The sequence below is a fragment of the Pleurodeles waltl genome, chromosome 12, assembly GCF_031143425.1.
Source record: "Pleurodeles waltl isolate 20211129_DDA chromosome 12, aPleWal1.hap1.20221129, whole genome shotgun sequence".
NCBI lineage: Eukaryota > Metazoa > Chordata > Amphibia > Caudata > Salamandridae > Pleurodeles > Pleurodeles waltl.
The window spans coordinates 63,410,278-63,437,621 of NC_090451.1; the positions used below are offsets into that span (position 1 = coordinate 63,410,278).

At 47.0% G+C, this 27,344-nt stretch overlaps 1 protein-coding gene across 1 annotated transcript in view; it reads right to left on the bottom strand.

Moving 5' to 3' along the window:
- Positions 1–362: 362 nt before the first annotated feature.
- The window catches only part of HDGFL2 (HDGF like 2), a 105,059-nt gene continuing 78,077 nt past the window's right edge, over positions 363–27,344 (bottom strand). Inside the window, exons 13-16 of the mRNA XM_069217974.1 lie at positions 26,866–26,967; positions 5,690–5,897; positions 3,541–3,673; positions 363–770 (exon numbers count right to left, since the gene is read on the bottom strand). Coding sequence (XP_069074075.1) covers positions 671–770; positions 3,541–3,673; positions 5,690–5,897; positions 26,866–26,967 — 543 coding nt within the window. The 3' untranslated portion in view covers positions 363–670. The remainder of the gene's footprint in view (positions 771–3,540; positions 3,674–5,689; positions 5,898–26,865; positions 26,968–27,344) is intronic.

Consider the following 27,344-nt stretch of genomic DNA (forward strand, 5'->3'; position numbering starts at 1 on the left):
TCAAAAAACATTTGCAAGATCGTTAATTGTAGTGTGCATCCAGAGGCTGAATTAAGTAAAATCAAGTTCCATGTTTCAATTCTGCCACAGACTCTCACCTTTACTTCAGTGCCCTAGCACACATACTTTTTAAAACTTGCTTAACTGCACTCTACTATAACGTAGAAATATCATGGTTGCTGTATTCAAAAGCAGAAACAACGGTGTGTGGCATCTGTGCCTAACATGATGGCTAAAACAAAGAGTTACGTGACCCTCTTATGGAATTCCTGACTTGCAATCCGAATATACACTGGTCTGTGCATACAAGTGGCAGTCAAAGTAATGCTAGTTGCAACACATTAATAAGACTTGAACATTAATTATTATTTCATTAAAAAACTCTTTATAATCATTCAGATTTAAATCACAAGAAATTATGTGAAAAAAAACAAGGGAACAAATACAAACATACATCTCTGAGCCTTCAGGGACTGTCTCCAAACCTTTCAGGACACACCTCCAAGCCTCCAAGAACCTTCCCTTCCTGTAAAAGGCAGAAGGCGGAGTGCAGAGGAGGGTTGGGGAGTGGGAAACTACGCCACGGCATGGTACTGAAACTGTCTGAGCTAGAGGAGATGCAGAAACATCCTCTGCTTTAGTTTTTATTTCATGAGCACTGAGCATAATTTCAGCTCTCGCCAATGGTCTCGGACCCCGTGTGCGCCGCCTGCTCCTCTGGACTTCGATGGTCATTATTCGTCTGTTCCATCGTATGATGATCTTGCGAGCTGTGGGGGAAAACAAAGCTGTTATGAACTGGCGAGAGTCTCTTTGACAACAGTGACATCGCATGGAATTTTAAAATTTATCTAACAACTCAGGCACTGGTGTTGTCGTAACAGATAAATGGAGCTCCTAGTCCTCTTACTTGCTACATCAGACAAAATAACAAAAATCCTGGCAAGCTAACTGTCAACAAACTGGTACAGTTCTTTAAATAAACCAGAATTTATCCACAAAAGTATGATCTTTGTACTGCTGTCATGTTTAGTACACAAACTTTTTTTTCAAGCTATGAGGCCAGTACATACATGGAGAAGGTGAATGTTCTGGTAAAAAAGGGTCCAATGATTAGCCACCACAAGCATATTTATCCTCACGTGTGCCCTCGAGTGGGCTGGTTGTTTGTTATCAAGTGAGGCTGCAGGATGAACCAGAAAGCTGTGTGCTGGTACCGATACATGGACGATCTAGTCAGTGGGGAGAGAATGGCTTGGCAGAAAATATGAGCCACCAGTATTTTCTGAAGAGCACGTTAGTAGTTGCATGGACATGAGGGAGATATGCCATTCTAGAGTCAGGGTGGTGACTGAACAAGTGGCTAGTGCTCTTAGTTTATGTTTAGGAACGACTCAGGTGCACCATTTGTTCATCATGGCTGGCCGAGTATACTGCGAGTAATCGGAGAGGGGTGATTTCTTACTTTACAAAATGTGGAGGGCTGCCTTAGGCATTTTCTAGAATGGCATGGATATAGGGTGGGAATAAGGCTGGCCCTAACTCTAGAGACATATGAACTATCTTCCTAGCAATGCAGTTAGAGAGATTCTATTTTCCAGGCACAAGAGACCTTTAACGCAAGACCTACTACCAGGGGAGACTGGTGAAACCTGTGACCTCAGCTGAGGTCTCTGGTCACAAAGTGCTCTACGTATCTAAAAATCTACGCACAACAGGAGATTTTAACATGCTATTTAAAAGTTTAAGTAACCCCGAGGTACTCCGCTGTGGGTGCTGTATCACTATTACATCTTAAATCAGTGAAAAGCAAATGGGGGGCAATGGGGGATATGGGAAAAACAGATACTACTGGAGTCTCTCCAGTGGAGAGAAACAGTAGAAAGCTCTTGTTGATACTCAAAAGACCATAAAGAAGAAAACATTTTACCAACTTATCTAAATCTTCAAGCATGGAGCTTGGTAGAAAAACTAGTTCCAAAATACAATCATGGCAGGAAAAAAAAAAAAAACTGTTCCACAATGGAAAGGCCCAGGCCACATGACCGAACTGTGCAATTTAAACAAGACTAATGTACACTGCGAGAAAGAATTAAAATTTTCAAAGGAATCTGGAGGAAAATCTTAGTTCTCTTGGCCAAGTTTGACTCTAGAGAACATATGCAATTTAATGAGCATTTGTAAAAATTATAAACTAATAAGAACATGTAGCTTAATTCCACACTGTTTATGCATACATAAAGTATATTAATGATTTGTTTAAAGGATACAATTTGTAAATTTTGAAGAGAGGTTAATAAAAATATGAAAAAAAGAATAGCCAAGAACCAGCTGGGTCATGTAATGGTTACTGGACATCAGTGACTGGGACTGTGTCCTAACCTAAGCTTAAGGCTCACTCACCACTGACTGCAACACCAGACGTTTGACATGCACCACTGACTTACTGGAATGCAGTCTTTGTTGTTTGGGTGGTGTGTTTATAGGTTTAGGAATTTTTGAGGGACTATGTAAGTGAGTACTGTCGACTTAGTAGGTGTGGCGTTAAACGACTGAGGGATCCAGTCTGTTTACCAAAGTTTAGACCACTACAACAATTTGCACCAGAGACTCCACATCTATATTCCTTGCACAATTATGAAGATGTGAGGTAGGAAGTCCATGCAGGTAACCAGTGAAGTTCAAAAGATCCCAGAATAGTTCAGAGTGCAGCATCATATGATACCTTTGGCGACGGGTCCAATGTTATAGGAAATCTAGTACATTTGAGCTATAGAAACTTTATGGGTTGAATCTGATGTCAACACCTTCTGAGTTTCCTTTTTGTGCTAGTTTTAACTTTTCTATTTACCTAGAATCCTGTATGTCTTTCTCCTTTAAACTTTGAAGCACTGACAGGACATGGAGGTAATAGAGTTAGTTATTTCATCATGAAGTACTGCAGTTCCGAAATTCCTACCACCTCAAAAGCAGGTCATCCTGACTACCTAGAGTGTTGAGGGCGGAAACAGAGTAACTTGGTTATCCAAATGGAGTGCAATAGTAGTGCAGAGCAGGAAAACCAGTGTAAATGGCAGTATCCACAAAGGATATTGCCTAATGCCATGTTAGCATTATAACCACAAGAAAATGTCTCACATGCAACTGTAAGTATTCTGATACTTACCTTTCTCCACTGAGAGAGTAACTTTTAGCACTCTATAAAAACTCAAACTCAAAAGGTAGCACTGTCAAAATATGGAACAGTGGCCCACAGTCGAAACCCTGGACAACTTCCAGTGCCACAAACACCTACATTTGCTTTAAAGACTCAAGGCCTTGAAAGCTTAAAAATAGTAAGTCTTCACAAATGCATGGATACCTTGTTTCCTGTAGGTCCTATTGAGCAGTTGTAGGAAGCTCACAGTTGGGCAGCAATGAAGGAAATAACTATCAAAACCAAGAGTCATTCATTCTTACGTTTCAACACACAGCAGATTTGCAATTGTATAAAACAAAGTCTACCCTGGGAAGCCAGGGATCCTGTCCATGGTTACTCACTCTGTTGACTGCTCTCCAGGGGACGCTACTCTCTGTTCGTTGACTTCATTCTGTTTCTCCTCATGCTCTTTGTCTTCTATGCTTTCACCCTTTTGTGATGTAGAATCCCCATTCACAGGGGCAGAGAGATCTCCTGGAAGGGAATTGTGACAGTTTATTACAACACTTAAAAGTGTAGGATTGCACAGCCGATGCTTGAAATGCACAAGAATGGGTAACTCCACGTCAGGTGGGAGTAACATAATAACTAATGGCCCCAGTGAACTTCCAGGTTTAACAATAATAATGGCTGGCGTGAATTCTGAAAACTTAAAAACAGAGTAGAAACAAAATCTTTGCATTGAAATTAAGTAGTCTGGTTTCACAATTACACAAATGTTTACACATAAAAACAGGAGAAAAATAATTCTATTTATGCGTTAAAGTGGATATGAACAGAGGACCGTGATGGTGTTCCAAAGTTTTTAAAATGAAAAGGAGTGTTTCTTGACCTCAGGCTGCACGCACACTCATGTTCATGAAAATGTAAATGAGGTGCAGAGGAAGGGGCGCTAAAGAGGAGTTCTAGGAAAGTGGGTTATTTGAGATGGACAAGTGTCCACATCAAAAGATAAGGGCACATCCGCTAGATATATCACAAATAAAATAAACCTGTGCTTAATCCCTGGGAACATGACACACAGCAGTCAGGCTTAATCAAAGGCAATGTATAAAGTATTTAAGCAGCACATGCGCAGTAGAAAAAGTCACAAAACACAATGAAATTCTGGAACCATTTTTAAAATTAAGAGAAAGAAGCATAAACTAAGACAAAACATCAAAAATACAATAAAGGGGACCAAGAGATGTGTTTTTAAAGTGAGTGAATATAGAGCTACAAAGCACCAATTACTGTCTATGGCAGCAGTAGACCGGAACCTAGGTGCGAATTGAGGCGGACTGATGGAGCCCTCCTCAGATACAACAAATGGAATAGTCTAGGTAAACATCTGGAAGCTAAGTCCCTTTATGACGTCCCGCTCCATAAAAGGACTTGGTCACTTTTTGGAATAAAAACATTGACATTTCTTTCAAGGCCCGCCATAGAATGGAACTTTATCACTTTTTGGTAAGAAAACTCCTCTGAGCGGGCCACTGCTGAAACTGTAGCTGCCACAATTAAGCTGAAGGCAGGATACTTAAAGCAGGTTGGTCCCGCTGCAGCTCTGGAGCTTTAGAGATTTCTTGCTGAAAATGTTGTAAGTACCAACAAAAAAATGAGACTTGCCCATTTTTTTCCCCAGAGGTGCTGGTAACACCTTGAGCCGTAAGAAGCAGACATTCAATCGGGTGCTATGAAACCACCAGTCAGATACCTTTTCCCCACATCCCTTGCAACTCTGAGGTAAATGTTTTTAAAAGTTTCTAGACTTTCTCCTGGTGCCCATACAATCAAAGGAGTACACTTCTATGGTCCCCTGGACCTCATGTTACGACATGTTGAGACTTTCAGGAAGCCAGGCAATGGCCAGCAGCGGAGGCCAGTCTAGGTCCAACAGCCACTGGTCTGATGGGTACTTCAAGGAAAAAGGCTCCTTGGTCATTTTGTGTCTGTGTAGCAGCACATATCAGCCAACTGATCCGTGGAGTCCAATGCTTTGTCCTAGGTACAAGAAGGAGCAGGTCCAGTGCTTCAGGGCTTCTCTCAAGTCACAAAGAGCAAGTCCAGGAAGTGTTCTGAGAAGGGTTTCTGGGGGGGTGCCACATTTATGCGTAGCATGAGCTACTAGGTGTGAATTATTACTGGACTCTTCCTAACCAATAGAGTAAAGGTTCCCAAGGACAGCGCTACACACTATTTCAGTAGCTCCTGTTTACATTACTGCAAAGTGTGTGTGCCCACCCAGACATGGGCCAGGATAATGAGCAGGACCCTCCTCTGTACTCACTGAAAACTGATGCTCAGGGTAGCCTTTCTCCCACTGGTGGGTGAGGCGACTTACCAGGTTGATGAAGCTTATTCTTTCACAAGGACACTAAACTGCCTAGGTAAATACATGTTTATATGTGGCCTGGTTCTCCACTAGTTGCTCAGGGCCCTAAAGCAGGGCTTCTTATTAGAGTCCACTAAAAATGGACAAGCTATTCCCGAAGCCATGGTTCAATTTACCTGACTCCAGTCCTTTCTCAGTCTCCTTCTCCCCATCTTCTGTTGTCTTAAAGTTGTTCTGTGCATCTTCTTTATTGCCTTCATCCGATTCGGCTTTGGCGCTCTTCTGTAGTGTTTCCATCTTTGGCCCCAAGACACGAGATTTCATCCGCGTGTACACCTCTGCGGCTTTCTCCATCACATCCTTGTTGGCTTTATAACGGCGAATCTGTTACGGAACACATACATTGAACAGAGACAAGTTATAAGTGTGATTTCCTATTTCTATTCACCATTCTAGACTACTGTTGTCTCCGATGGTCCCTGAAGTCCTACATTTAAGATAAAATAAGGAGAACCACCCTAATCTGAGGTCTGCTACCCATTTGCTGCACATTCTCTTAAAGCTGTAACCCAGACCAATTGTGGAAATCTCATGAAAGGATCACAAAGAAATACAGCTAAGTAACAGACTTTGCAGAATATTAAGTTACCAAACTTTCAATTAATAATTTTCACAAGACTAGGTATGGGTGTTTTTCATAAATAATTTACATGCCAGCAAAACTCCTTTTAAGCTTTCACTGATGACATGGGGGCCAATATGCCCATGGAAAAAATGACAAGCAAGTGCTCCACAATCAACATCTGCTACAAGAAACAGTGCAAACAAGGAGCAACCCAATAAACTATGAACGGACATGTGAAAGCACTGTAAAAGTAACTTGGTGCAAACTATTATATCCTCTGCTTTCAGGTTAGCTGTTTACGTGGTCTTTCATGAAGCACAAGCACCCTTCCAAATGGTAAAATATTGACAATTTAAAAAAATCCTAGTGTACACAAAACTCCTCCCACGTATTAAACACCAGGAGACGTACATAATATGTGCGGGAGAGCAATGGAAAACGAACGACAGCCAACATGAATGTATTACAAATGCTAAGGCTTCTGTCCCCATCTGCTACAGAGGACTGGAAGCCAAAGATGGGCCCTCTGTCGGGTAGGCCTTTCCATTCGCTCAATCTTTCTTCACTTGAAAGAAAAAGGTCTCTGGTATGCAGAGAGTGCTGTCCTTGTCCCCAGAACTGAAGTCTGATAAAGAAGTAGGAATTGGGAAATGAAAACTGTACATTTCTGACTCAATGTGGCCTGGCAAGCTAATGTGATTCAAATGCCTTGGGTTACAGTGGATTCATGTGGTTCCAATACAGACTTAACACCCATTAACCTCATATACGAGTGGGTGTACTATGAATACAAAGGTCAGGTTGTCAGGGCCCAAAGATAAGTTATCTTCCCATTTTGTTTTATTTAGTGTGAGGAACAACTAGTATATTTAGTTCTATAGGACCACAGTCATGGGTCAAGTGTGAGCTGTACACTTCCCATAGCACACACTAGTTTGAGATGTCCATCCCCACAATCTCCTCTGCACCCAGTGGACTCGAAGTATCTATTAGAAACACCACCATATGAGGGAGTCAGCAGTTACAGAAAGCCGGTAATTAAGTTATCCCTGTGATTGGTGGCAGTGGTAAACCTTTCACTCAGACACTTAAGGACAGGGCTTGTTCTGGAGGCACACATTAAACCCAAGACACAAATTAATAGCCAGAATGTGGTTACTGTAGGAAGTTGGCTCTGTATGTGCTATTTCAAAGTAAGGAATAGCATGCACAGAGTCCAAGGGTTCCCCTTAGAGGTAAAATAGTGGTAAAAAGAGATAATACTAATGCTCTATTTTGTGGTAGTGTGGTCGAGCAGTAGGCTTATCTAAGGAGTAGTGTTAAGCATTTGTTGTACTTACACATAGACAATAAATGAGGTACACACACTCGGAGACAAATCCAGCCAATAGGTTTTGTATAGAAAAATATATTTTCTTAGTTTATTTTAAGAACCACAGGTTCAAATTTAACCTGTAATATCTTGTTTGAAAGGTATTGCAGGTAAGTACATTAGGAACTTTGAATCATTTCAATTGCATGTATACTTTTCAAGTTATTCACAAATAGCTATTTCAAAAGTGGACACTTAGTGCAATTTTCACAGTTCCTGGGGGAGGTAAGTTTTTGTTAGTTTTACCAGGTAAGTAAGACACTTACAGGGTTCGGTTCTTGGTCCAAGGTAGCCCACCGTTGGGGGTTCAGAGCAACCCCAAAGTTACCACACCAGCAGCTCAGGGCCGGTCAGGTGCAGAGTTCAAAGTGGTGCCCAAAACGCATAGGCTTCAATGGAGAGAAGGGGGTGCCCCGGTTCCAGTCTGCCAGCAGGTAAGTACCCGCGTCTTCGGAGGGCAGACCAGGGGGGTTTTGTGGGGGACACAAGCCCACACAGAAATTTCACCCTCAGCGGCGCGGGGGCGGCCGGGTGCAGTGTTAGAACAAGCGTCGGGTTCGCAATGGAAGTCAATGAGAGATCAAGGGATCTCTTCAGCGCTGCAGGCAGGCAAGGGGGGGCTTCCTCGGGGAAACCTCCACTTGGGCAAGGGAGAGGGACTCCTGGGGGTCACTTCTGCAGTGAAAGTCCGGTCCTTCAGGTCCTGGGGGCTGCGGGTGCAGGGTCTTTTCCAGGCGTCGGGACTTAGGTTTCAGAGAGTCGCGGTCAGGGGAAGCCTCGGGATTCCCTCTGCAGGCGGCGCTGTGGGGGCTCAGGGGGGACAGGTTTTGGTACTCACAGTCGTAGAGTAGTCCGGGGGCCCTCCCTGAGGTGTTGGTTCTCCACCAGCCGAGTCGGGGTCGCCGGGTGCAGTGTTGCAAGTCTCACGCTTCTTGCGGGGAGATTGCAGGGTTCTTTAAAGCTGCTCCTTTGGATAAAGTTGCAGTCTTTTTGGAGCAGGTCCGCTGTCCTCGGGAGTTTCTTGTCGTCGTCGAAGCAGGGCAGTCCTCAGAGGATGCAGAGGTCGCTGGTCCCTTTGGAAGGCGTCGCTGGAGCAGAGTTCTTTGGAAGGCAGGAGACAGGCCGGTGAGTTTCTGGAGCCAAGGCAGTTGTTATCTTCTGGTCTTCCTCTGCAGGGGTTTTCAGCTAGGCAGTCCTTCTTCTTCTTGTTGCAGGAATCTAATTTTCTAGGGTTCAGGGTAGCCCTTAAATACTAAATTTAAGGGCGTGTTTAGGCCTGGGGGGTTAGTAGCCAATGGCTACTAGCCCTGAGGGTGGGTACACCCTCTTTGTGCCTCCTCCCAAGGGGAGGGGGTCACAATCCTAACCCTATTGGGGGAATCCTCCATCTGCAAGATGGAGGATTTCTAAAAGTTAGAGTCACCTCAGCTCAGGACACCTTAGGGGCTGTCCTGACTGGCCAGTGACTCCTCCTTGTCGCTTTCTTTGTTCCCTCCAACCTTGCCGCCAAAAGTGGGGGCCGTGGCCGGAGGGGGCGGGCAACTCCACTAAGCTGGAGTGCCCTGCTGGGCTGTGACAAAGGGGTGAGCCTTTGAGGCTCACCGCCAGGTGTTACAGCTCCTGCCTGGGGGAGGTGTTAGCATCTCCACCCAGTGCAGGCTTTGTTACTGGCCTCAGAGTGACAAAGGCACTCTCCCCATGGGGCCAGCAACATGTCTCTAGTGTGGCAGGCTGCTGGAACTAGTCAGCCTACACAGACAGTCGGTTAAGTTTCAGGGGGCACCTCTAAGGTGCCCTCTGGGGTGTATTTTGCAATAAAATGTACACTGGCATCAGTGTGCATTTATTGTGCTGAGAAGTTTGATACCAAACTTCCCAGTTTTCAGTGTAGCCATTATGGTGCTGTGGAGTTAGTGTTTGACAAACTCCCAGACCATATACTATTATGGCTACCCTGCACTTACAATGTCTAAGATTTTGTTTAGACACTGTAGGGGTACCATGCTCATGCACTGGTACCCTCACCTATGGTATAGTGCACCCTGCCTTAGGGCTGTAAGGCCTGCTAGAGGGGTGACTGACCTATACTTGCATAGGCAGTGAGAGGCTGGCATGGCACCCTGAGGGAAGTGCCATGTCGACTTACTCGTTTTGTTCTCACTAGCACACACAAGCTGGCAAGCAGGGTGTCTGTGCTGAGTGAGAGGTCTCCAGGGTGGCACAAGACATGCTGCAGCCCTTAGAGACCTTCCTTGGCATCAGGGCCCTTGGTACTAGAAGTACCAGTTACAAGGGACTTATCTGGATGCCAGGGTCTGCCAATTGTGGATACAAAAGTACAGGTTAGGGAAAGAACACTGGTGCTGGGGCCTGGTTAGCAGGCCTCAGCACACTTTCAATTGTAAACATAGCATCAGCAAAGGCAAAAAGTCAGGGGGCAACCATGCCAAGGAGGCATTTCCTTACACAACCCCCCCCCCCCCAAACGAAAGAGGATGAGACTAACCTTTCCCAAGAGAGTCTTCATTTTCTAAGTGGAAGAACCTGGAAAGGCCATCTGCATTGGCATGGGCAGTCCCAGGTCTGTGTTCCACTATAAAGTCCATTCCCTGTAGGGAGATGGACCACCTCAACAGTTTAGGATTTTCACCTTTCATTTGCATCAGCCATTTGAGAGGTCTGTGGTCAGTTTGAACTAGGAAGTGAGTCCCAAAGAGGTATGGTCTCAGCTTCTTCAGGGACCAAACCACAGCAAAGGCCTCCCTCTCAATGGCACTCCAACGCTGCTCCCTGGGGAGTAACCTCCTGCTAATGAAAGCAACAGGCTGGTCAAGGCCATCATCATTTGTTTGGGACAAAACTGCCCCTATCCCATGTTCAGAGGCATCTGTCTGCACAATGAACTGCTTAGAATAATCTGGAGCTTTTAGAACTGGTGCTGAGCACATTGCTTGTTTCAGGGTGTCAAAGGCCTGTTGGCATTCCACAGTCCAGTTCACTTTCTTGGGCATTTTCTTGGAGGTGAGTTCAGTGAGGGCTGTCACAATGGATCCATATCCCTTCACAAACCTCCTGTAATACCCAGTCAAGCCAAGGAATGCCCTGACTTGAGTCTGGGTTTTTGGAGCTACCCAGTCCAGAATAGTCTGGATCTTGGGTTGGAGTGGCTGAACTTGGCCTCCACCTACAAGGTGGCCCAAGTAAACCACAGTTCCCTGCCCTATCTGGCATTTGGATGCCTTGATAGAGAGGCCTGCAGATTGCAGAGCCTTCAAAACCTTCTTCAGGTGGACCAGGTGATCCTGCCAGGTGGAGCTAAAGACAGCAATATCATCAAGATAAGCTGTGCTAAAGGACTCCAAACCAGCAAGGACTTGATTCACCAACCTTTGGAAGGTGGCAGGGGCATTCTTTAAACCAAAGGGCATAACAGTAAACTGATAATGCCCATCAGGTGTGGAGAATGCTGTTTTCTCTTTTGCTCCAGGTGCCATTTTTATTTGCCAGTACCCTGCTGTTAAGTCAAAGGTACTTAAGAATTTGGCAGCACCTAATTTGTCTATGAGCTCATCAGCTCTAGGAATTGGATGGGCGTCTGTCTTGGTGACAGAGTTGAGCCCTCTGTAGTCCACACAAAACCTAATCTCTTTCTTTCCATCTTTGGTGTGAGGTTTGGGGACTAAGACCACTGGGCTAGCCCAGGGGCTGTCAGAGCGCTCAATTACTCCCAATTCCAGCATCTTGTGGACTTCCACCTTGATGCTTTCCTTAACATGGTCAGACTGTCTAAAAATTTTGTTTTTGACAGGCATGCTGTCTCCTGTGTCCACATCATGGGTACACAGGTGTGTCTGACCAGGGGTTAGGGAGAAGAGTTCAGGAAACTGTTGTAGGACTCTCCTACAATCAGCTTGCAGTTGGCCAGAGAGGGTGTCTGAGTAGATCACTCCATCTACTGAGCCATCTTTTGGGTCGGATGACAGAAGATCAGGGAGAGGTTCACTCTCTGCCTCCTGATCCTCATCTGTTACCATCAACAGATTTACATCAGCTCTGTCATGGAAGAGCTTAAGGCGGTTCACATGGATCACCCTCTTGGGGCTCCTGCTTGTGCCCAGGTCCACCAGGTAGGTGACCTGACTCTTCCTTTCTAGCACTGGGTAAGGGCCACTCCATTTGTCCTGGAGTGCCCTGGGAGCCACAGGCTCCAGAACCCAGACTTTCTGCCCTGGTTGGAACTCAACCATTGCAGCCTTTTGGTCATACCAAAACTTCTGGAGCTGTTGGCTGGCCTCAAGGTTTTTGCTTGCCTTTTCCATGTACTCTGCCATTCTAGAGCGAAGGCCAAGTACATAGTCCACTATGTCCTGTTTAGGCTCATGAAGAGGTCTCTCCCAGCCTTCTTTAACAAGAGCAAGTGGTCCCCTTACAGGGTGGCCAAACAGAAGTTCAAAGGGTGAGAATCCTACTCCCTTCTGAGGCACCTCTCTGTAAGCGAAAAGCAGACATGGCAAGAGGACATCCCATCTCCTTTTGAGCTTTTCTGGGAGCCCCATGATCATGCCTTTTAATGTCTTGTTGAATCTCTCAACTAAGCCATTAGTTTGTGGATGGTATGGTGTAGTGAATTTGTAAGTCACCCCACACTCATTCCACATGTGTTTTAGGTATGCTGACATGAAGTTGGTACCTCTGTCAGACACCACCTCCTTAGGGAAACCCACTCTGGTAAAGATACCAATGAGGGCCTTAGCTACTGCAGGGGCAGTAGTCGACCTAAGGGGAATAGCTTCAGGATACCTAGTAGCATGATCCACTACTACTAGGATATACATATTTCCTGAGGCTGTGGGAGGTTCTAGTGGACCAACTATGTCCACACCCACTCTTTCAAAGGGGACCCCCACCACTGGAAGTGGAATGAGGGGGGCCTTTGGATGCCCACCTGTCTTACCACTGGCTTGACAGGTGGGGCAGGAGAGGCAAAACTCCTTAACCTTGTGGGACATATTGGGCCAGTAGAAGTGGTTGACTAACCTCTCCCACGTCTTTGTTTGTCCCAAATGCCCAGCAAGGGGAATATCATGGGCTAAGGTCAGGATAAACTCTCTGAACGACTGAGGCACTACCACTCTCCTAGTGGCACCAGGTTTGGGGTCTCTGGCCTCAGTGTACAGGAGTCCATCTTCCCAATAGACCCTATGTGTTCCATTTTTCTTGCCCATGGACTCTTCAGCAGCTTGCTGCCTAAGGCCTTCAAGAGAGGGACAGGTTTCTTGTCCCTTACACAGCTCCTCCCTTGAGGGTCCCCCTGGGCCTAAGAGCTCAACCTGATAAGATTCAAGCTCCAAAGGCTCAGTTCCCTCAGAGGGCAGAACTTCTTCCTGAGAAGAGAGGTTCTCTTTTTCTGACTGTGTTGCAGTTGGTCTCCCAACTGACTTTCCTTTTTTCTTGGTAGGCTGGGCCATTTTTCCAGACTCCAGCTCTACTTTTTCACCCTGTGCCTTGCATTGTGCTCTTGTTTTTACACACACCAGTTCAGGGATACCCAGCATGGCTGCATGGGTTTTTAGTTCTACCTCAGCCCATGCTGAGGACTCCAGGTCATTTCCAAGCAGACAGTCTACTGGGATGTTTGAGGAGACCACCACCTGTTTCAGGCCATTGACCCCTCCCCATTCTAAAGTTACCATTGCCATGGGATGTGCTTTAGTCTGATTGTCAGCGTTGGTGACTGTATAAGTTTTTCCAGTCAGGTATTGGCCAGGGGAAACCAGTTTCTCTGTCACCATGGTGACACTGGCACCTGTATCCCTCAGGCCCTCTACACTTGTCCCATTAATAAAGAGCTGCTGCCTGTATTTTTGCATGTTAGGCGGCCAGGCAGCTAGTGTGGCTAAATCCACCCCACCCTCAGAGACTAGAGTAGCTTCAGTGTGGACCCTGATTTGCTCTGGGCACACTGTTGATCCCACTTGGAGACTAGCCATTCCAGTGTTACCTGGATTGGAGTGGAACTTTTCTTGGGACAGGCCTTGTCTCCAGTTTGGTGTCCAGACTGACTACAGTTTCGACACCAGGCCTTTTTGGGATCAAAGTTTTTACCCTTGTACCCAGGATTGTTTTGTGAAGAGGCTCTGGGCCCACCCTCCTGTGCAGGTTTTTGGGGGCCTGTAGAAGACTCTTTACTATTTTTATTTTTGGCTGTCTCACCACCTTTCCCCTGGGGAGGTTTTGTGACCCCTTTCTTTTGGTCACCCCCTGTGGAAGTTTTGGACACCCTAGTCTTGACCCAATTGTCCGCCTTCTTTCCCAATTCTTGGGGAGAAATTGGTCCTAGGTCAACCAGATGCTGATGCAGTTTGTCATTGAAACAATTACTTAACAGGTGTTCTTTCACAAATAAATTGTACAGCCCATCATAATTACTTACACCACTGCCTTGAATCCAACCATCTAGTGTTTTTACTGAGTAGTCTACAAAGTCAACCCAGGTCTGGCTCGAGGTTTTTTGAGCCCCCCTGAATCTAATCCTATACTCCTCAGTGGAGAATCCAAAGCCCTCAATCAGGGTACCCTTCATGAGGTCATAAGATTCTGCATCTTTTCCAGAGAGTGTGAGGAGTCTATCCCTACACTTTCCTGTGAACATTTCCCAAAGGAGAGCACCCCAGTGAGATTTGTTCACTTTTCTGGTTACACAAGCCCTCTCAAAAGCTGTGAACCATTTGGTGATGTCATCACCATCTTCATATTTAGTTACAATCCCTTTAGGGATTTTCAACATGTCAGGAGAATCTCTGACCCTATTTATGTTGCTGCCACCATTGATGGGTCCTAGGCCCATCTCTTGTCTTTCCCTTTCTATGGCTAGGATCTGTCTTTCCAAAGCCAATCTTTTGGCCATCCTGGCTAACTGGATGTCCTCTTCACTGGAGTTATCCTCAGTGATTTCAGAGTTGTTGGTCCCTCCTGTGAGGGAACCAGCATCTCTGACTATTATTTGTGGAGTCAGGGCTTGAGAAGCCCTGTTCTCCCTAAGTAGGACTGGTAGGGGGGAATTTTCCTCCAAGTCACTATCTTCATCCTCTGTGTTGCCATCCTCAGAGGGGTTGGCCTTTTCAAACTCTGCCAACAGCTCCTGGAGCTGTAGTTTGGAAGGTCTGGGGCCGATTACTATTTTCTTTATTTTACAGAGTGACCTTAGCTCCCTCATCTTAAGATGGAGGTAAGGTGTGGTGTCGAGTTCCACCACATTCATCTCTGCACTAGACATTATGCTTCTAAAAGTTGGAATACTTTTTAAGAATCTAAAACTGGTTCTAGAATCTAATTCAAACTTTTACCAAACTTTTAAACTCTAAAAGCAATGCTAACAGGGACTAACACAAGGCCCTAGCAGGACTTTAAAGAATTTAGAAAACTTTTCAAATTGCAAAAATCAATTTCTAATGACAATTTTGGAATTTGTCGTGTGATCAGGTTTTGGCTGAGTAGTCCAGCAAATGCAAAGTCTTGTACCCCACCGCTGATCCACCAATGTAGGAAGTTGGCTCTGTATGTGCTATTTCAAAGTAAGGAATAGCATGCACAGAGTCCAAGGGTTCCCCTTAGAGGTAAAATAGTGGTAAAAAGAGATAATACTAATGCTCTATTTTGTGGTAGTGTGGTCGAGCAGTAGGCTTATCTAAGGAGTAGTGTTAAGCATTTGTTGTACATACACAGACAATAAATGAGGTACACACACTCAGAGACAAATCCAGCCAATAGGTTTTGTATAGAAAAATATATTTTCTTAGTTTATTTTAAGAACCACAGGTTCAAATTTAACATGTAATATCTTGTTTGAAAGGTATTGCAGGTAAGTACATTAGGAACTTTGAATCATTTCAATTGCATGTATACTTTTCAAGTTATTCACAAATAGCTATTTCAAAAGTGGACACTTAGTGCAATTTTCACAGTTCCTGGGGGAGGTAAGTTTTTGTTAGTTTTACCAGGTAAGTAAGACACTTACAGGGTTCGGTTCTTGGTCCAAGGTAGCCCACCGTTGGGGGTTCAGAGCAACCCCAAAGTTACCACACCAGCAGCTCAGGGCCGGTCAGGTGCAGAGTTCAAAGTGGTGCCCAAAACGCATAGGCTTCAATGGAGAGAAGGGGGTGCCCCAGTTCCAGTCTGCCAGCAGGTAAGTACCCGCGTCTTCGGAGGGCAGACCAGGGGGGTTTTGTGGGGGACACAAGCCCACACAGAAATTTCACCCTCAGCGGCGCGGGGGCGGCCGGGTGCAGTGTTAGAACAAGCGTCGGGTTCGCAATGGAAGTCAATGAGAGATCAAGGGATCTCTTCAGCGCTGCAGGCAGGCAAGGGGGGGCTTCCTCGGGGAAACCTCCACTTGGGCAAGGGAGAGGGACTCCTGGGGGTCACTTCTGCAGTGAAAGTCCGGTCCTTCAGGTCCTGGGGGCTGCGGGTGCAGGGTCTTTTCCAGGCGTCGGGACTTAGGTTTCAGAGAGTCGCGGTCAGGGGAAGCCTCGGGATTCCCTCTGCAGGCGGCGCTGTGGGGGCTCAGGGGGGACAGGTTTTGGTACTCACAGTCGTAGAGTAGTCCGGGGGCCCTCCCTGAGGTGTTGGTTCTCCACCAGCCGAGTCGGGGTCGCCGGGTGCAGTGTTGCAAGTCTCACGCTTCTTGCGGGGAGATTGCAGGGTTCTTTAAAGCTGCTCCTTTGGATAAAGTTGCAGTCTTTTTGGAGCAGGTCCGCTGTCCTCGGGAGTTTCTTGTCGTCGTCGAAGCAGGGCAGTCCTCAGAGGATGCAGAGGTCGCTGGTCCCTTTGGAAGGCGTCGCTGGAGCAGAGTTCTTTGGAAGGCAGGAGACAGGCCGGTGAGTTTCTGGAGCCAAGGCAGTTGTTATCTTCTGGTCTTCCTCTGCAGGGGTTTTCAGCTAGGCAGTCCTTCTTCTTCTTGTTGCAGGAATCTAATTTTCTAGGGTTCAGGGTAGCCCTTAAATACTAAACTTAAGGGCGTGTTTAGGCCTGGGGGGTTAGTAGCCAATGGCTACTAGCCCTGAGGGTGGGTACACCCTCTTTGTGCCTCCTCCCAAGGGGAGGGGGTCACAATCCTAACCCTATTGGGGGAATCCTCCATCTGCAAGATGGAGGATTTCTAAAAGTTAGAGTCACCTCAGCTCAGGACACCTTAGGGGCTGTCCTGACTGGCCAGTGACTCCTCCTTGTCGCTTTCTTTGTTCCCTCCAACCTTGCCGCCAAAAGTGGGGGCCGTGGCCGGAGGGGGCGGGCAACTCCACTAAGCTGGAGTGCCCTGCTGGGCTGTGACAAAGGGGTGAGCCTTTGAGGCTCACCGCCAGGTGTTACAGCTCCTGCCTGGGGGAGGTGTTAGCATCTCCACCCAGTGCAGGCTTTGTTACTGGCCTCAGAGTGACAAAGGCACTCTCCCCATGGGGCCAGCAACATGTCTCTAGTGTGGCAGGCTGCTGGAACTAGTCAGCCTACACAGACAGTCGGTTAAGTTTCAGGGGGCACCTCTAAGGTGCCCTCTGGGGTGTATTTTGCAATAAAATGTACACTGGCATCAGTGTGCATTTATTGTGCTGAGAAGTTTGATACCAAACTTCCCAGTTTTCAGTGTAGCCATTATGGTGCTGTGGAGTTAGTGTTTGACAAACTCCCAGACCATATACTATTATGGCTACCCTGCACTTACAATGTCTAAGATTTTGTTTAGACACTGTAGGGGTACCATGCTCATGCACTGGTACCCTCACCTATGGTATAGTGCACCCTGCCTTAGGGCTGTAAGGCCTGCTAGAGGGGTGACTGACCTATACTTGCATAGGCAGTGAGAGGCTGGCATGGCACCCTGAGGGGAGTGCCATGTCGACTTACTCGTTTTGTTCTCACTAGCACACACAAGCTGGCAAGCAGGGTGTCTGTGCTGAGTGAGAGGTCTCCAGGGTGGCACAAGACATGCTGCAGCCCTTAGAGACCTTCCTTGGCATCAGGGCCCTTGGTACTAGAAGTACCAGTTACAAGGGACTTATCTGGATGCCAGGGTCTGCCAATTGTGGATACAAAAGTACAGGTTAGGGAAAGAACACTGGTGCTGGGGCCTGGTTAGCAGGCCTCAGCACACTTTCAATTGTAAACATAGCATCAGCAAAGGCAAAAAGTCAGGGGGCAACCATGCCAAGGAGGCATTTCCTTACACAACCCCCCCCCCCCAAACGAAAGAGGATGAGACTAACCTTTCCCAAGAGAGTCTTCATTTTCTAAGTGGAAGAACCTGGAAAGGCCATCTGCATTGGCATGGGCAGTCCCAGGTCTGTGTTCCACTATAAAGTCCATTCCCTGTAGGGAGATGGACCACCTCAACAGTTTAGGATTTTCACCTTTCATTTGCATCAGCCATTTGAGAGGTCTGTGGTCAGTTTGAACTAGGAAGTGAGTCCCAAAGAGGTATGGTCTCAGCTTCTTCAGGGACCAAACCACAGCAAAGGCCTCCCTCTCAATGGCACTCCAACGCTGCTCCCTGGGGAGTAACCTCCTGCTAATGAAAGCAACAGGCTGGTCAAGGCCATCATCATTTGTTTGGGACAAAACTGCCCCTATCCCATGTTCAGAGGCATCTGTCTGCACAATGAACTGCTTAGAATAATCTGGAGCTTTTAGAACTGGTGCTGAGCACATTGCTTGTTTCAGGGTGTCAAAGGCCTGTTGGCATTCCACAGTCCAGTTCACTTTCTTGGGCATTTTCTTGGAGGTGAGTTCAGTGAGGGCTGTCACAATGGATCCATATCCCTTCACAAACCTCCTGTAATACCCAGTCAAGCCAAGGAATGCCCTGACTTGAGTCTGGGTTTTTGGAGCTACCCAGTCCAGAATAGTCTGGATCTTGGGTTGGAGTGGCTGAACTTGGCCTCCACCTACAAGGTGGCCCAAGTAAACCACAGTTCCCTGCCCTATCTGGCATTTGGATGCCTTGATAGAGAGGCCTGCAGATTGCAGAGCCTTCAAAACCTTCTTCAGGTGGACCAGGTGATCCTGCCAGGTGGAGCTAAAGACAGCAATATCATCAAGATAAGCTGTGCTAAAGGACTCCAAACCAGCAAGGACTTGATTCACCAACCTTTGGAAGGTGGCAGGGGCATTCTTTAAACCAAAGGGCATAACAGTAAACTGATAATGCCCATCAGGTGTGGAGAATGCTGTTTTCTCTTTTGCTCCAGGTGCCATTTTTATTTGCCAGTACCCTGCTGTTAAGTCAAAGGTACTTAAGAATTTGGCAGCACCTAATTTGTCTATGAGCTCATCAGCTCTAGGAATTGGATGGGCGTCTGTCTTGGTGACAGAGTTGAGCCCTCTGTAGTCCACACAAAACCTAATCTCTTTCTTTCCATCTTTGGTGTGAGGTTTGGGGACTAAGACCACTGGGCTAGCCCAGGGGCTGTCAGAGCGCTCAATTACTCCCAATTCCAGCATCTTGTGGACTTCCACCTTGATGCTTTCCTTAACATGGTCAGACTGTCTAAAAATTTTGTTTTTGACAGGCATGCTGTCTCCTGTGTCCACATCATGGGTACACAGGTGTGTCTGACCAGGGGTTAGGGAGAAGAGTTCAGGAAACTGTTGTAGGACTCTCCTACAATCAGCTTGCAGTTGGCCAGAGAGGGTGTCTGAGTAGATCACTCCATCTACTGAGCCATCTTTTGGGTCGGATGACAGAAGATCAGGGAGAGGTTCACTCTGCCTCCTGATCCTCATCTGTTACCATCAACAGATTTACATCAGCTCTGTCATGGAAGAGCTTAAGGCGGTTCACATGGATCACCCTCTTGGGGCTCCTGCTTGTGCCCAGGTCCACCAGGTAGGTGACCTGACTCTTCCTTTCTAGCACTGGGTAAGGGCCACTCCATTTGTCCTGGAGTGCCCTGGGAGCCACAGGCTCCAGAACCCAGACTTTCTGCCCTGGTTGGAACTCAACCATTGCAGCCTTTTGGTCATACCAAAACTTCTGGAGCTGTTGGCTGGCCTCAAGGTTTTTGCTTGCCTTTTCCATGTACTCTGCCATTCTAGAGCGAAGGCCAAGTACATAGTCCACTATGTCCTGTTTAGGCTCATGAAGAGGTCTCTCCCAGCCTTCTTTAACAAGAGCAAGTGGTCCCCTTACAGGGTGGCCAAACAGAAGTTCAAAGGGTGAGAATCCTACTCCCTTCTGAGGCACCTCTCTGTAAGCGAAAAGCAGACATGGCAAGAGGACATCCCATCTCCTTTTGAGCTTTTCTGGGAGCCCCATGATCATGCCTTTTAATGTCTTGTTGAATCTCTCAACTAAGCCATTAGTTTGTGGATGGTATGGTGTAGTGAATTTGTAAGTCACCCCACACTCATTCCACATGTGTTTTAGGTATGCTGACATGAAGTTGGTACCTCTGTCAGACACCACCTCCTTAGGGAAACCCACTCTGGTAAAGATACCAATGAGGGCCTTAGCTACTGCAGGGGCAGTAGTCGACCTAAGGGGAATAGCTTCAGGATACCTAGTAGCATGATCCACTACTACTAGGATATACATATTTCCTGAGGCTGTGGGAGGTTCTAGTGGACCAACTATGTCCACACCCACTCTTTCAAAGGGGACCCCCACCACTGGAAGTGGAATGAGGGGGGCCTTTGGATGCCCACCTGTCTTACCACTGGCTTGACAGGTGGGGCAGGAGAGGCAAAACTCCTTAACCTTGTGGGACATATTGGGCCAGTAGAAGTGGTTGACTAACCTCTCCCACGTCTTTGTTTGTCCCAAATGCCCAGCAAGGGGAATATCATGGGCTAAGGTCAGGATAAACTCTCTGAACGACTGAGGCACTACCACTCTCCTAGTGGCACCAGGTTTGGGGTCTCTGGCCTCAGTGTACAGGAGTCCATCTTCCCAATAGACCCTATGTGTTCCATTTTTCTTGCCCATGGACTCTTCAGCAGCTTGCTGCCTAAGGCCTTCAAGAGAGGGACAGGTTTCTTGTCCCTTACACAGCTCCTCCCTTGAGGGTCCCCCTGGGCCTAAGAGCTCAACCTGATAAGATTCAAGCTCCAAAGGCTCAGTTCCCTCAGAGGGCAGAACTTCTTCCTGAGAAGAGAGGTTCTCTTTTTCTGACTGTGTTGCAGTTGGTCTCCCAACTGACTTTCCTTTTTTCTTGGTAGGCTGGGCCATTTTTCCAGACTCCAGCTCTACTTTTTCACCCTGTGCCTTGCATTGTGCTCTTGTTTTTACACACACCAGTTCAGGGATACCCAGCATGGCTGCATGGGTTTTTAGTTCTACCTCAGCCCATGCTGAGGACTCCAGGTCATTTCCAAGCAGACAGTCTACTGGGATGTTTGAGGAGACCACCACCTGTTTCAGGCCATTGACCCCTCCCCATTCTAAAGTTACCATTGCCATGGGATGTGCTTTAGTCTGATTGTCAGCGTTGGTGACTGTATAAGTTTTTCCAGTCAGGTATTGGCCAGGGGAAACCAGTTTCTCTGTCACCATGGTGACACTGGCACCTGTATCCCTCAGGCCCTCTACACTTGTCCCATTAATAAAGAGCTGCTGCCTGTATTTTTGCATGTTAGGCGGCCAGGCAGCTAGTGTGGCTAAATCCACCCCACCCTCAGAGACTAGAGTAGCTTCAGTGTGGACCCTGATTTGCTCTGGGCACACTGTTGATCCCACTTGGAGACTAGCCATTCCAGTGTTACCTGGATTGGAGTGGAACTTTTCTTGGGACAGGCCTTGTCTCCAGTTTGGTGTCCAGACTGACTACAGTTTCGACACCAGGCCTTTTTGGGATCAAAGTTTTTACCCTTGTACCCAGGATTGTTTTGTGAAGAGGCTCTGGGCCCACCCTCCTGTGCAGGTTTTTGGGGGCCTGTAGAAGACTCTTTACTATTTTTATTTTTGGCTGTCTCACCACCTTTCCCCTGGGGAGGTTTTGTGACCCCTTTCTTTTGGTCACCCCCTGTGGAAGTTTTGGACACCCTAGTCTTGACCCAATTGTCCGCCTTCTTTCCCAATTCTTGGGGAGAAATTGGTCCTAGGTCAACCAGATGCTGATGCAGTTTGTCATTGAAACAATTACTTAACAGGTGTTCTTTCACAAATAAATTGTACAGCCCATCATAATTACTTACACCACTGCCTTGAATCCAACCATCTAGTGTTTTTACTGAGTAGTCTACAAAGTCAACCCAGGTCTGGCTCGAGGTTTTTTGAGCCCCCCTGAATCTAATCCTATACTCCTCAGTGGAGAATCCAAAGCCCTCAATCAGGGTACCCTTCATGAGGTCATAAGATTCTGCATCTTTTCCAGAGAGTGTGAGGAGTCTATCCCTACACTTTCCTGTGAACATTTCCCAAAGGAGAGCACCCCAGTGAGATTTGTTCACTTTTCTGGTTACACAAGCCCTCTCAAAAGCTGTGAACCATTTGGTGATGTCATCACCATCTTCATATTTAGTTACAATCCCTTTAGGGATTTTCAACATGTCAGGAGAATCTCTGACCCTATTTATGTTGCTGCCACCATTGATGGGTCCTAGGCCCATCTCTTGTCTTTCCCTTTCTATGGCTAGGATCTGTCTTTCCAAAGCCAATCTTTTGGCCATCCTGGCTAACTGGATGTCCTCTTCACTGGAGTTATCCTCAGTGATTTCAGAGTTGTTGGTCCCTCCTGTGAGGGAACCAGCATCTCTGACTATTATTTGTGGAGTCAGGGCTTGAGAAGCCCTGTTCTCCCTAAGTAGGACTGGTAGGGGGGAATTTTCCTCCAAGTCACTATCTTCATCCTCTGTGTTGCCATCCTCAGAGGGGTTGGCCTTTTCAAACTCTGCCAACAGCTCCTGGAGCTGTAGTTTGGAAGGTCTGGGGCCGATTACTATTTTCTTTATTTTACAGAGTGACCTTAGCTCCCTCATCTTAAGATGGAGGTAAGGTGTGGTGTCGAGTTCCACCACATTCATCTCTGCACTAGACATTATGCTTCTAAAAGTTGGAATACTTTTTAAGAATCTAAAACTGGTTCTAGAATCTAATTCAAACTTTTACCAAACTTTTAAACTCTAAAAGCAATGCTAACAGGGACTAACACAAGGCCCTAGCAGGACTTTAAAGAATTTAGAAAACTTTTCAAATTGCAAAAATCAATTTCTAATGACAATTTTGGAATTTGTCGTGTGATCAGGTTTTGGCTGAGTAGTCCAGCAAATGCAAAGTCTTGTACCCCACCGCTGATCCACCAATGTAGGAAGTTGGCTCTGTATGTGCTATTTCAAAGTAAGGAATAGCATGCACAGAGTCCAAGGGTTCCCCTTAGAGGTAAAATAGTGGTAAAAAGAGATAATACTAATGCTCTATTTTGTGGTAGTGTGGTCGAGCAGTAGGCTTATCTAAGGAGTAGTGTTAAGCATTTGTTGTACATACACAGACAATAAATGAGGTACACACACTCAGAGACAAATCCAGCCAATAGGTTTTGTATAGAAAAATATATTTTCTTAGTTTATTTTAAGAACCACAGGTTCAAATTTAACATGTAATATCTTGTTTGAAAGGTATTGCAGGTAAGTACATTAGGAACTTTGAATCATTTCAATTGCATGTATACTTTTCAAGTTATTCACAAATAGCTATTTCAAAAGTGGACACTTAGTGCAATTTTCACAGTTCCTGGGGGAGGTAAGTTTTTGTTAGTTTTACCAGGTAAGTAAGACACTTACAGGGTTCGGTTCTTGGTCCAAGGTAGCCCACCGTTGGGGGTTCAGAGCAACCCCAAAGTTACCACACCAGCAGCTCAGGGCCGGTCAGGTGCAGAGTTCAAAGTGGTGCCCAAAACGCATAGGCTTCAATGGAGAGAAGGGGGTGCCCCAGTTCCAGTCTGCCAGCAGGTAAGTACCCGCGTCTTCGGAGGGCAGACCAGGGGGGTTTTGTAGGGCACCGGGGGGGACACAAGCCCACACAGAAATTTCACCCTCAGCGGCGCGGGGGCGGCCGGGTGCAGTGTTAGAACAAGCGTCGGGTTCGCAATGGAAGTCAATGAGAGATCAAGGGATCTCTTCAGCGCTGCAGGCAGGCAAGGGGGGGCTTCCTCGGGGAAACCTCCACTTGGGCAAGGGAGAGGGACTCCTGGGGGTCACTTCTGCAGTGAAAGTCCGGTCCTTCAGGTCCTGGGGGCTGCGGGTGCAGGGTCTTTTCCAGGCGTCGGGACTTAGGTTTCAGAGAGTCGCGGTCAGGGGAAGCCTCGGGATTCCCTCTGCAGGCGGCGCTGTGGGGGCTCAGGGGGGACAGGTTTTGGTACTCACAGTCGTAGAGTAGTCCGGGGGCCCTCCCTGAGGTGTTGGTTCTCCACCAGCCGAGTCGGGGTCGCCGGGTGCAGTGTTGCAAGTCTCACGCTTCTTGCGGGGAGATTGCAGGGTTCTTTAAAGCTGCTCCTTTGGATAAAGTTGCAGTCTTTTTGGAGCAGGTCCGCTGTCCTCGGGAGTTTCTTGTCGTCGTCGAAGCAGGGCAGTCCTCAGAGGATGCAGAGGTCGCTGGTCCCTTTGGAAGGCGTCGCTGGAGCAGAGTTCTTTGGAAGGCAGGAGACAGGCCGGTGAGTTTCTGGAGCCAAGGCAGTTGTTATCTTCTGGTCTTCCTCTGCAGGGGTTTTCAGCTAGGCAGTCCTTCTTCTTCTTGTTGCAGGAATCTAATTTTCTAGGGTTCAGGGTAGCCCTTAAATACTAAATTTAAGGGCGTGTTTAGGTCTGGGGGGTTAGTAGCCAATGGCTACTAGCCCTGAGGGTGGGTACACCCTCTTTGTGCCTCCTCCCAAGGGGAGGGGGTCACAATCCTAACCCTATTGGGGGAATCCTCCATCTGCAAGATGGAGGATTTCTAAAAGTTAGAGTCACCTCAGCTCAGGACACCTTAGGGGCTGTCCTGACTGGCCAGTGACTCCTCCTTGTCGCTTTCTTTGTTCCCTCCAACCTTGCCGCCAAAAGTGGGGGCCGTGGCCGGAGGGGGCGGGCAACTCCACTAAGCTGGAGTGCCCTGCTGGGCTGTGACAAAGGGGTGAGCCTTTGAGGCTCACCGCCAGGTGTTACAGCTCCTGCCTGGGGGAGGTGTTAGCATCTCCACCCAGTGCAGGCTTTGTTACTGGCCTCAGAGTGACAAAGGCACTCTCCCCATGGGGCCAGCAACATGTCTCTAGTGTGGCAGGCTGCTGGAACTAGTCAGCCTACACAGACAGTCGGTTAAGTTTCAGGGGGCACCTCTAAGGTGCCCTCTGGGGTGTATTTTGCAATAAAATGTACACTGGCATCAGTGTGCATTTATTGTGCTGAGAAGTTTGATACCAAACTTCCCAGTTTTCAGGGTAGCCATTATGGTGCTGTGGAGTTCGTGTTTGACAAACTCCCAGACCATATACTCTTATGGCTACCCTGCACTTACAATGTCTAAGGTTTTGTTTAGACACTGTAGGGGTACCATGCACTGGTACCCTCACCTATGGTATAGTGCACCCTGCCTTAGGGCTGTAAGGCCTGCTAGAGGGGTGACTGACCTATACTTGCATAGGCAGTGAGAGGCTGGCATGGCACCCTGAGGGGAGTGCCATGTCGACTTACTCGTTTTGTTCTCACTAGCACACACAAGCTGGCAAGCAGGGTGTCTGTGCTGAGTGAGAGGTCTCCAGGGTGGCATAAGACATGCTGCAGCCCTTAGAGACCTTCCTTGGCATCAGGGCCCTTGGTACTAGAAGTACCAGTTACAAGGGACTTATCTGGATGCCAGGGTCTGCCAATTGTGGATACAAAAGTACAGGTTAGGGAAAGAACACTGGTGCTGGGGCCTGGTTAGCAGGCCTCAGCACACTTTCAATTGTAAACATAGCATCAGCAAAGGCAAAAAGTCAGGGGGCAACCATGCCAAGGAGGCATTTCCTTACAGTTACTTCCGTGTAATGTAAGTGAGAAACATTTCATATTCTTATGTCTCAATACAGTCAATCGGATGAGCCTGAAGTTCTCCTATCGGACAGTATGACAAAGCAAGCGTCCTAGCACTAAAAGCTAGGCAGACGTAAGAATGGGTACCACCACCCATGCACAAACGCCACCCCTTGGGACTCGGCTGAGTTCCAGCACTTCGGATCATCCAATTTAGTAAAATCAGACCTTTCCGATAGGGCTAACATGTCACCTTGCTGCACGTCAGAGGCCTTTCTTATACAATTGGGAGCACTGTGCTAGAAGATAGGTATGTGTGAGCTGGGCATCATGTGAAGTTTACCAACAGGAAGGTAAATATAGCAAGTTTGGCTGCTAAATTAAAGAGGACTGTGACAAAAGGGAAGAACTATTGTTAGTCAATATAGTCCATTCTCACAGGTTTCCAGATGATTATGCAGCTTGCGGGCTACTGTGAAGAGACTGGCATCCACATAGCCTCCAAACTAGAAGTTATATAACTAGAATAGACCTCCAGCTGGAGAATGTAAGAACACTGGTTTACAATGACATTCATCTCATATTCATCACTGAACACTTGTACTGCCCCCATCAGCTCAAAAACCAATGTAACACTCTTTCGAGTAGCCTTCATTAGTTATGGCCCAGCACGTAATGTTCTGAGTCAGAAGAAGTTTGAAGTCAGCATCTACTGCTGCAGTGTTGGCTTCTCAAGTGCTCAGCTCGCGCACCTCATGTTGAGTATCGAAATATTATGCATTCAATGTACAATATAATGCAAGAGTGGCTCCAGTGAATTTAAAACTGCAGAGCTTGCACCAATTTGCCTTCTGGGGCCTGGCACGTTACACATACATCAGAGTCTTTTCAAAGATAAAGTGTATTTTAAGTATACATGGAGGCAGTCCAGGGCCAGCTTAATTCAGGCACTATTATCTTTAACCAGTTTAATCAATTAAAAGCTAAGGACAAAATGGTCTCGTTCTCAGCTGAGCCAGTCCCAATGGCGCTGGGGACAACACCCTCTCATCCTTAGCACTCAAGGGCTTATGACACCTTAGATAAGTCAACAATTACCATATTCATTTAATAACTGATTACAGCCACAGGTAACAGAAGTCTGCCTGAAGGCAGACAAAACGAAAGAAGGGTTTAATGTGTGAATGAAAATCCATTCCAGAGGAACTTTACTCATTACAAGTTTGGTTGGCTACTCCCCTACTGCATACATTTGTTTCACACCGCCAGTTGGTGGCAATGTTTATTCTACCAACTTCTCCCTTTTTCTCCCCACTCCACTCTTCCTTTGTCCTGGTGGGGGTGGGGGAGGGGTTAGAGGTCAAATAACATCAAAACAAACCTACCTTTTTTAGGGTGGCCACCAAATCTGTATTCTTCTGGAGAATGTGGGAAGTGACTTGTAGAGTCCCCAGCTCGTCCAACGCATCTAGGCACTTCTTAATGTCCTAACAGAAAAAAGAAGGAACTCTGATCATTTCTACAATGTCCCTTACCCTTTGTGCAGCAGGTAGGGCAACCAACTTTGCACAGAGCTTCAGCTTCAAAAAACAGTGGAAAGCATGTACACATAATGAATTTCCAGGTGCTTTGTTTGTGGTCCATCTGCTTACACAATATGAGCCTTGCCATTTATCAACTTGAGGGGGAAGGAGTAAAACCAGACACTGAGACAGGATAGGCCAACAATTTCCTAGTTTTCCCCTAAGACTTCATTAACAAGGTTACCATGTGGCTGTTGTCGGGGTGGTAAGTCTTCTGCATGTGTCTGGACAGCGTGCTTCCCCTGCCTTATGGTGATATACAGGCAAGTAACTAAAAAGTT